The sequence below is a fragment of the Pteropus alecto genome, unplaced genomic scaffold (assembly GCF_000325575.1).
Source record: "Pteropus alecto unplaced genomic scaffold, ASM32557v1 scaffold25, whole genome shotgun sequence".
In the NCBI taxonomy this organism is placed as follows: domain Eukaryota; kingdom Metazoa; phylum Chordata; class Mammalia; order Chiroptera; family Pteropodidae; genus Pteropus; species Pteropus alecto.
In genome coordinates this window covers 31,346,616-31,357,621 of record NW_006441955.1, presented here as the reverse complement: position 1 = coordinate 31,357,621, position 11,006 = coordinate 31,346,616, and the positions used below count along the sequence as shown (strand labels likewise).

The 11,006-nt window shown below is 35.9% G+C and overlaps 2 protein-coding genes across 4 annotated transcripts in view; one reads left to right on the top strand and one right to left on the bottom strand.

Annotated features, from left to right (window-relative positions):
• Positions 1–326, bottom strand: part of HS2ST1 (heparan sulfate 2-O-sulfotransferase 1) — a 163,322-nt gene extending 162,996 nt beyond the window's left edge. For 2 of the 3 annotated variants that reach the window (XM_015595293.2, XM_025051908.1), the window contains exon 1: positions 19–326. In XM_015595293.2, coding sequence (XP_015450779.2) covers positions 19–293 — 275 coding nt within the window. In that variant the 5' untranslated portion in view covers positions 294–326. The remainder of the gene's footprint in view (positions 1–18) is intronic. The other variant, XM_025051909.1, reaches the window with a different exon arrangement.
• Positions 327–417: 91 nt separating this feature from the next.
• SELENOF (selenoprotein F) overlaps positions 418–11,006 on the top strand; it is a 31,195-nt gene continuing 20,606 nt past the window's right edge. The window contains exons 1-2 of the mRNA XM_006919381.3: positions 418–573; positions 8,667–8,834. Of these exons, the coding sequence (XP_006919443.2) occupies positions 499–573; positions 8,667–8,834 (243 nt within the window). The 5' untranslated portion in view covers positions 418–498. The remainder of the gene's footprint in view (positions 574–8,666; positions 8,835–11,006) is intronic.

The window sequence follows — 11,006 nt, the reverse complement described above, 5'->3', positions numbered from 1 at the left end:
GCGCACGCATCCACGTACGCTGCTCGGCAACCAGAGGCTCCACACTCTGCTCCCGTTCGGTTGTGCTTATTGGACCAAAGAACCCCCGCGCTCCTCTCTCGGTTCAGGTTACGGTTGGTTTCCTTTGCCGTCGGTGTCAACCAAAGCGACATTCGATTGGGTATACTTGGGAAAGGAGGCGGGCCGAAACTGACGAAGGCGGGGCTTCTTGGCTGCTTGACGAAAATGTCGTGAATGAAAGGAAGGAGCCCAGAGAGGCACAAATTTGAGGGGCTTAGGAAAGTGCCTGACATGGGTTAGCGAAAGGACCCAAAACTTTAGATTTATAGGAAACGTAAAGATATTTGATCACCTTTAAGCTGCTGTATGCCCTTGCTACAGACTAAGAGACATGATGGCAATCTCCCGTTAGCAGCCTGTTTTAGCTCAGGCTCTGGAGTGGACTCCCTTAGCTGAGGGGTCCTCTGGGGAGCCAGAGACTTACGGAAACTGGTAGCGATGGCGGCTGGGCCGGGCGGTTGGCTTGGGCCGGCGTTTGGCCTGCGGTTGCTGATGGCGTCTATACTTCACGTGGTGAGTGGAGATCACCTACGCGATAGCCCCAGAGCGAGTGGCTCTGTTTGTGAGCCACACTTGAAAAGAATGGAAGGACTGCTTTCCTTAGCTACTGCTGCGGCCGGAATGTGACGTGGCTTATGTCCTCGTTTGATGCTTATCCTTCCCTGCTCGTGGTTTCTAACGGTTCTCTCTCCTGGCTTCAGACTATCTTGAGTACTCATTGTCTCTTGCAGAGCTCCAACTAAAAACAATCTGTAAATCACACGGTGGGGAAAGGCATGAAAATTGCTTTCCAATGGGCCGGAATAAACCGTTCTTTACGACAGAGTTCCCAAATCATAGAGGAAAGCCCTCAAGTCTTTGGTTCAGAGTACACTTCCTATTCTTTCAATTATTAATGATCTCTAAATCATTGACAGCCTTTTACCTCTGTTCTCTGACATTCACATTACCGCTGGGTGCTCTTCAATGTTGTGGTTTTAAACATTGTTGCAGTGAAAGGAGCTACTGTGTGCTAAAGCATAATTTATTTATTTATTTGTGTTTTTTTTTTTGAAATTGATCTAAAATGATAATCTTCATCTCGTTTAAAATCGGGCAGTGTTAACCAAGTTTTTTGTTTGTTTGTTTTGTTTTTTTCTCCAATAACAGCAGATCGGTTCTTAATCTCCGAATGAGGAAAAACTATTTTTACTTATTTTTCTATTCACTCATGAACAACTTAATATTGGTTAATTCCTCCTAAGAAGTTTTCAATCCATGTTTTGCTATGTGAATAATAAAACTTTTTAATAGGCACTGTGCTTGGATCTTTTACACTTTTTTAAATCAGCTTAATTCTTCAGGTGTTCTCTTTACTGAGCCTACTGAAAAGTTCTCCTAGGAGACCTGGTTTCATTGATTTATCCAAGGTTTGGGAGAGTTTGGGCCTGTCCCAAAGGTCTCTATAAACACTTCTCTTTTTCTTTCATCAAGGAGTTTGAAGATCCTGCCTGTTTTATTTTGCAACCATACCTAAGAGATGAAGTCTTTACTTCTCTAGTTAGCATTACTTTACTCCATTATTCAGGTATTTAGTGCCTTAGAAATTGCTGAAAGACCCTTTCTAAACTTTCTACTCAAGATTTTTCTTTTTCTTTTTTCTTTTTTTTTTTTTCTTTTGCAAATGTTAGGTAATTTGAGTTCACCACCATGCAAAGATAAAAAGGAGTAACATTTCAAGTTGCCTTCTGATTTCCCTCTGTTTTATTATCTATGGCTGTGTAACCACCCCAACTTAATGGCTTAAAATAACAATTTCTCATAATTCTGTGGGACTGCTGAGCAGTTCCTGTGTCGATTTCCTCTGGCCTCATTTATGCAGGTAGCTGTATAGAGCTAGTAGGTCAGCTGGACTGAAAGGTCCACGATGGCTTCATTTTTAGTTGATTCTGACTACAGATAGGTCAACTTGGTTTTCCATGTGACCCCCTCATCTTCCAATAGGCCAGAACAACTTCTTTTCATGGCAGTCTGAAAACAGCATTATTAAAGAGCAAAAGCTACAATGCCTTCTAAAGCCTAGCCATGGAAATCACATATATCACTTACACCTCACAATTTGTCAAAGCAAATCTCAAGACCAATCTAGATTTCAAGGGTGGAAAAATAGACTCCATCTCTACATGGGAGAAGTGACATAGTCACATTGCAAAGACGTGTACATACTAGGCAGGTTAAAGGGAGTTTATGGCCTTTAAGCAATCTACCACAGTGACCATTTACAGAATTTAAGCCAGAAACTTGGGTGACATCTTTGACTCCTTCCTTTGTATACATACCTCACATCCAGGCAATTACCAAGTATTATTGATTTTACTTACTAAATTTCTCTGAAATCCATCCACTTGCTGTTAACTCATTCAGGTCACCAACATTTCTGTCCTTAGAAATAACAGCCTTCTGGTTCGCCCTTTGAATTATCAGAATCTAAATGGTTGGCTCTGCCATCTTCCCAATTGCCTAAGCCAGAAATTACTCATTTTAAATTCTCTTTTCTTTCACTCTCTGAATCCAAGCAGTCATCAAACCCATAAAAATCTCCAATCCAATCCACTTAATCCTATCTCCACTTAGGTAGTACCTAAATTTAAGCTACCATCTTTACTTGCCTGGAATTACCACACCAGTTTCTTTAACTGATCTCCCCATCCCTTTTTCTCCATTTCTAATCCAGTCTTTACAATGCATCCAAAGTCATCTTTCTAAAACTTAAATCTGTCGTTATTAAAGCTTTTCACATTCTCTGTTGTTTTTAAGGTGAAGTCTGCCCTCCTTCACATTCCTTAACAAGGCCTGTTTCACCTGATACTTCTTTGTCTATCCTGGCTTAATTCCCATTGTTTATCTCTAATGGGAGAGCAAAAATGTAGAGGTGAAGATTTGGGGCCACTTGCTTTAGTATGTCTCACATACTGTATTCTCCCTCACCAAGACTACAGTATGGTGTTTGGATAAAATGCAAAACTTAACACATTCCATACAGTACTCTCTCCTTCGCATAGTCTATTTTACTTTATGCTGTATTACACAGATCCCCAACCTTAACCGTACCATAGCTGTGTGTATGTGTTTGTATACCTTCACTCTCCCTGCTCCTGTGCCAATTAGAAGGTAGCCAAAGGTAACATAGGGACTGTTTTTCTTTTATATATTTTATACTGCGCCTTACATGTATTTGTTCATTTAAATCCTTATGAGGTATGAATAGCCTCCTAGTTCATTTGTGTTTGTTCCTTGCTGTTAAAGCCATCAGGATATCTATAGTTTGTGTGGAGTGGTGAGTGTGGAGCGGTAATGAATCCTATCTACTCATACAAATACAAAATGACTCTGAAAATAGAAAGGGAGTCCTAGTTCACTGTTGTTGAATTGTTTTAACTTCCCTAAGGTTTATTCCTGTCTCTTCTGTAATGACTAGTGTTTTTAGGAAAAGAAGGCAATAAAATTCTTGAAAAAGAAAAGAGAGTGTATGGAGGATTGTTGGGAAAACACTTAGAAGTTAGAAAAAAATGCATTTCACAGTTAGCCTGAGGGGAAAAAAGGCCAGGTGAAATAAGTAATTGGCAATAATAAAAATAAACCAAATCTTTGGAACCTGACGGATGGCAGAGGGGAAAGAATAAGAGATGAATTTCTTGGCTCCTTGAGGTTGAGCTACTGGTAATGGATAGAAAACTTAACTTATACTTTAATTCACACCTCTTGAGTCTTTAGACTAGATAAGTTGAGTTTTTATCACTGTGTGCCTCTGAATAGCTCTAATTTAAAGTTAATAGCAATGCATAGTTATCAGCATTCCAGTGACAACTGGGAAGATTTAAAGTGATTTAATCTGAAAATACATTCTGAGTATGATTAAGCATTAGAAAAGTAATATTTTAGTATAGCCTAAGGAAGCTGTTTTCTAGAGCACACAGAACTAAGTAGTATTCATTTCTTCATTCAGCTCATACATAACATTCTTCATTCAGAAAAGCACTGTACTTAAAGCAGTATTCATGATACTGTGTATCATTGATTCTGAAACAACCCCCTTTTATTAATAGGTTAACATCTGTATCTAGATCAGTCTTATTTCAATGAGTGGCACAATTGTCAGCATTTTTGTTGTTATTCTTAGTAGTACATTTAATAATGGTGCTTCATGGATTCTGTGATATATGGTAGTTAATAACAGTGGTCAAGGGTCTTGTGGGCAGGCCAGGATTAGAATCAATGTTCCTACCTGTTTGCTGTGTTGTCTTAGACAAATTACATTAACTATCCTAAGCCTCTGTTTACTTCTCTACAAAGTGGAGATAATGATACCTTCTTCGTAGGGTAGTTAAGATTAAATAAAATAATGATGTAAAGTGCTTGGCAAGATACATGATGCTTTGTAAGAGCTTGATGTAATGGTTATATTTCTTGTATTCATTTTCATGGAGTTTATCTGTAAACCCATCTATTTATTTTTGTTTCAGATTTGAAATCTGTTCAAAATTACATGAGAAACCCATGAGTTTTCTGAGAGTAAAGATCAATTAAGAGACCACTAATCATATGTATGTATAAGTATAATAAAATGTATAACTATATACCCAACTTTTGCCAGAAAAGGTAATGTTACATTATAGTTAATCCAGTTTCCCTGCCAACAACCTTCATCTACAGGGAACTCAATTACACCAGAAAAATAAATGAATGAATAATGCGTGGAGCGGAGAATGGAGTTTCTTAGCTTTTCAATGCTATTTTGAACTGGGAAAAGTTAAACTGTTAAATGGTTATCTCAATCAGGGTTATTCCACTCTATCCTTAGAATCTCTATCTTTCTTACAAGTGTGGCTACTTATTTTAAAATTTAATATTTGACCTTAATATTAAATGCATTTTAAATGCTGTTCAGTTGTTTTTTGGTAATAAAAAGATGGGCAGGCATAATTTAAAATTTTGAACTCCTCTTTTATATTATTTAGTATGTAGTGTTTATCTGCGAAGTGCTTAAAATATATTCTGATGTCCTTAGATTCAAAGCCTTGAGTCTGCCAAACCAGTGATAGAACTAGAAAAAAAAATAGTTCACTCTTGAAACTCAAGATACTTGTATCTCCCATACACTTATTCTCTATCCCATGTCTAATACAATGATTAAAACATAAGTAGTGTTTTGTAGATTTTAACTGTACTTTCACAGTTGAAGATGGTGATGACGCTAGCACTTACTAAGTACCCACTGTGTACTGGGTAAGATACTAGATGATTTCTGTGCTTTTTTTCTCCTTTAGTCTTCAAAACTCTGTGAGATAAGTGATAATTATTCCTATTCAGAAACTCAAAACTCAAAACTTTGTTGGCAAATGAATCAAGATGTCATCAGACTCTAATATACATGTTTTGCATATTCATGCCACCTGTGAATAGGTGCTCAATAAATGCCAGACTAGAACCAAGTAGTAAGATCGCATGATTATTCAAGATTCTTGTTTTTAAGACATGCCATGGTAGCAATTTCTTATATTTATTAAGCAGGTCACAGTTTCAAAGAGATTTCACTTTTATTACCTGTTTTAGTTACCATGGCTGCAAGACAAATCACCCTAAAATTTAATGGTGTAAAACAATTACTTACTCAATATACATGTTTTGCATATTCATGCAAAATTTTGCTTTCAGATTCTGTGGGTCAGAAATTCAGAGAGGGCACAACAGGATGGCTTGTGTGTTCCATGGCACCTCAGACCTCAACTGAAAGACTGGAGCCTGAAATGTGAAGGCTCTTTACTCACTTATCTATAGTAGCTGATGCTAGTCGTCAGCTGGGGGCTTCAGTTGCTCTCTATGTGGGTCTATTCATGTTGACTCTCTAATTTAGGCTACCTTACAACATGGTGGCTAAGCTCCAAAGTTGAGTGTTCTGAGAGAGAGACACAGAGCACATATGAGCACAAGCCAAGCAGAAACTTTCCTTTTTTTATGATCTTCCGTCAGAAATCACATTATATTGCTTCTTTTATACTCTTGTGACTGTTGGTCAGAACAGTCACAAGCCCCTGCCCAGATTCAAAGGGAGAGAACATAGACTACCACTTCTCAGTGGAGGACTGCCTGTCACATTGTAAGAACATGTGGGATGATGTATATATATTGGTGGCCATCTTTGGAAACTACAGATTATCCTGTGAAATAGATTAAGCAGATCACTTTACTAATGGAGAAATTTCTCAAAGTATTAGGTACAGTAGCAAGTGTCTTATGCCCCTCCCCACTAGACTGGGATACTTGATCTATTTTGAAGATTATATATATTCCACATTATTATTGAGATAAGATAAAAGATCTTTAAGGTATCAAATTAGGGTGTTGACTAACATAAGACCAATGGAATAATAAACATTTTGGAGGAATATGCCAAGAAGACTTAAAAGTTTTTTACATTAGGAAATGCCATTTGGTTTTAATCTTCCTAGTTAGTCTAGAAGAGTGACAAACTGCAGTTAGTAAGCCAAATCCAGCCAGCCCCGTTTTTGTGAATAAAGTTTAATTGGAACACACATACCCATTCATTTATTATTGTCTGTGACTGCTTTTGTGCTGAAATAGCTGAGGTGAATAGTTGCAACAGAAACCATATAACCACCAAAGGCTAACATAGTTACTATTTGGCCCTTTATATAAAGACCCTTGGTTTAGAAGATTAACCAATTGCTGTCAAACCTGAAATTCCCGCTACCTGAGGCTGTGGTTTTGACCAATTCATTTACTTGACACACAGTGCTGGAAATATAGAGAAACAACTTAATGCTTGCCCTGAAGAATTAACAATATTGCTGGGGAATTAGACAATCCTAGATTTACATAGTACAATCTTTTATTACTATACAGTTGTGTACAAATTTCTTTCTCAGAAAAGTACTGTAGCTAAAGATTAATATCTGATTTTTTTTTCTAGAAAAATTTTTCTAGAAAACTGATACTGATCAGGTTCTTGGAAATAAGTAGGAATTAACAAAAAAAGTGATGAAAAGGGGTGAAAAACTGAAAAAGGAGCTTTAGACATAGGAAAAGTATGAGTAAATCTGTGTTTGAGTAGGAGTTTTATATTTCTAGGTATTACAGGAATTTATTATAGCTGAAAAGTAGAATAGGATTGGAGAGGTAATGAGAGGTAGGGTCGGTCAGTGAGCTTTTAAGCCACTGAGGCAGGAAAAGATTTGAGAGCTCTTTTAAGAGACAGAATTACCTAAACTTGTTAATTAGCTGTAAGAATGGTAGGAAGTGTGGAGTCCAGAATGACTGACCTGGGCAGTTAGATGGTCAGGGAAAATGGTAAAAATAGGACCACTTTACTATATTGAATACACTGGGGAGGAATAGATTTAAGGAGAAAAGATAAGTTTCACTGTTGGAGATTCTGAATTTGCAATGCCTATGCAACATCTAAATGAGACAGCGAGGAGGCTGTTGGCTTTGGAAGCTTGACATTCAAGAAAAAGACTTCAGAGTTTTCAGTAAATCGATATCTGAAGCCATGGGAAAGATGCATTTGTCTATGAAAGTATGTGAAGCAAAGAGAATGCCAAAAATAGAAATGGGAAACAACGACATTTAAGAGATGCATAGAAGAGGAAGAAGAAAGAAGACAAGCCCATGGAAAGAGTTTTGAATGCCTTTGCATTTAGTGATTTTTGGCAAGTTTAGTCCAATGGTACAGTCGGAAACTAGAGTAACAATTTAGAAATGATGGAATGTGGGGAGAACAATTAGAAACCATAGGGCTAGAATACACTGAAGAATTGAATTAGTGAAATTCAGTCCCTGTGAAAGTGGCAGAAGCTAGGATTCAAAGCACAGGTAGAGAAAGGGGTTGAGCTCAGAGAGATGAAGGTATACCATATTCACTAAGAAGGTGAGGGAAGAAGACTAATATTTTTGAAAGCCTACATTTGCCAGTCAGTCTGATTGATTATGTAAGTCATTTAATCTTTACGGCAGTCTGTTTTATGTAAGAAGTGTTGCTCCTTCATCAATGAGGAAATTAACTCTTAGGTTATCTTGTCCAGTGTCACACATCTTAAAAGTGGTGGAGTTAGTACCTAAAACCCAAAATTTTATTTCTGAGGTGCTCCTGTTCTTTCTAACTTTGTCCCCTTCCCTACCCTTCCTCTGCTACATGTGAGTGAAGATAAGTCTGTAGAGTGTGATAGGGACCTAGAAGTTAATGTTAGTCCATAGACCCATGTAAAAGGCGCTAAAAGTTCATAAAATGAAATGGGAATTTGTTTTTCTACTAAGGAAATTCCTTTTTAAGAATTATTGAATGTTTAATAAAAGATACGTAATATACAGATCTAAAGAAATAATGTATCTTTTTTAATAATCCATATTGTGGCTATACTGAAAGATAACTTGTTTTTAAGAAAAAAAAAATTTTGTGGGAGAGGTGGGAAGAACCATAGACTCATATAAAGTTATAGAGTAACTCATCTCCAGTGTGTTAAATTTTGACAACCCTGGTTTCTCCTTTTTTTGGAAATTTTATAATATAAATATGGAATTATGTTTTGTTTCTCATTTTTTATTTTCAGGTGTCTGCATTCGGGGCAGAGTTTTCATCAGAAGCTTGCAGAGAGTTAGGCTTCTCCAGCAACTTGCTTTGCAGCTCCTGTGATCTTCTTGGACAATTTAACCTACTTCAGCTGGATCCTGACTGTAGAGGATGCTGTCAGGAAGAAGCACAGTTTGAAACCAAAAAGGTCTTGTTTTCTAGTATCTCTCTTCCTTAATATGGTTTAGTTGAGATAAGGTAAAATATTAACTTACTTAATCATCTTAAGTAAACAGAAGTCTCTGGCTTTTACATTTTGCAGTACCATTTCATACCCGGACCTCATTCTACCACAGTTGTCCAGCAGAGGAAGAACAGAATTACTCTAGTATACTTGGATTCTAAAGCTCTCTAGTCTTCCTAAATTGTAGCCACATGAAGTCAAAGAATAATTAATTGGATGTTTTTATTCATTTGTAAGAACTCAATCTTTAAATGAAATTTGGGATGAAAGTAAAGTACCCACTACCTGGCACATAATGATAGACAACAAATTGTAACTTTTAATCTGGTTAACCAAGGATATGGCCTGTTAATTTACACACCATTTACTAAAATTTCCAGGTACTTAACCTCACCTTTAATACCTGAAAACAGCCAAGATTAGGTAACTCTAACTGTTCAATAAAATCTATGTTTTGACCCACTGTTCAAATTAATAGTAAACTTGCTTAATTTTTTAATTTTTTCATTACACTGCTTTATAAAGTAGCAGAAAAGATCTAGCATGAGATTTTTTGGTAAGCTATTTTACTTCTGTTTTAGTTTTGCTCATACCTATGTTCCTAGGTACAGTTGACAAATATCAGTAAGGATGTTGACTTAATTGTGAAGAGCATACTTATTTGAAGCTTAAAGAAAAAAAACAAACTAATGAAAGAAAAAAATATTTAAATCTTGGTGCTGTTTTTATACAGTTAGTATTACTAAGTAGCATAAGTAACTTCAGCTTTAAATATTGGAATCTTAATATGTAAAGGAAGGGACCATTCTTTTTTTCACTACTGACTTGCTTTTTCCTTATGGTGGAAAAATATAGTAACTGCCAGTTCCTGAGTGTCACATCTTACAGCTTTTCACACAGAAAAGGACTAATTTTTCCTTATTTATGTTTTTTTGAAGTATTTTAGACAAGGATTGTTACTAGCTAAAGTTGAGTCACTAACCAGTTATTAGCTAGGATTATGGAATAATGTAAGAACCATTAGCTGCCACAGTAGCTATGTGGAATGTTGCATCCAGGAGCAAACAGATGAAGTAATTCTTGGGTAAAGATCAGGCTAGGTACTAGGTAAGCAATCTCTTTATCTGTTATATTTTATTCTCAATTACTAGAGTAAACCACTTGTACTTGAGCTGTTTTTAAAGATTTAGCTCCAGGGTCCCCTTTCCTGTCAAGTCTTACCTAATCTCTCTCCGCTAACCCAGAATCACTACCACTCTCAGTTATGTTAGCTACATGTACTCTATTCCTAGAGCACCTTAGGATACCATGATTTATACTTAGCTCCACTACATTGTGTCTGTTGTTTTCTTTCTTTTTCTCCCAATAGATTATGTTCTTTGAAGTCTAGGATTTTTTTGTTTCTGAATCCCCAGCCTTTAGCATACATTATTTCATGTTTTGTCCTTGAATAAAGCTGTTTTTATTAGGAACAAGTTAGAAAAGGTAATTTTAAAATGTTGAAAACATACTTGAACTCTGTAGATGCTTGTTTTCATTTCACTTATATGTTTTTTCATTTTACTTATATATCCTATATATAAAAAGAAAATTTGTCTTTATGTTAGCAGTTATCCATTAGTAATACTTTGTTTATAATTGTTTATCTAACTATAAATCTAGGTATCTCATTTCTATATAAAACATAGTCATCCCAAATCTATCTTTTAAAAGATATGTTAATTATTTAGTACAAATATTTAGTTGATTCCAGTCTGACCACTAATAGATATTTTTTCAAAGAATATATGATCATTAGTTTCCAGTTTCCTGAAATTTTCCTGAAGATAAATATAAATCAAATACTTTTTTTTCTGTTAAGAATTTTTTAACTTTTATTTTCTAAGATTTATAAGATTAAATGTAGTGTTTTAGTAGATGAGTTCTTTTTCTCAAAATCTTTCCAGTTCTGTGAATTTGAATTTGATTATGGCAGCAAGATGCCTTTTTTCTTCTCATTCATTTAGGGTTTTTATATCTTAATAATAATGATTTCACTTTCTTTCAGACATTGTAGAACTTTTGTATTTCCTCTTAACTATGCCCCTATTTCCTTAACTAGTACCTGTTCTTTTTAAGATCATGGTTCACCAAGAT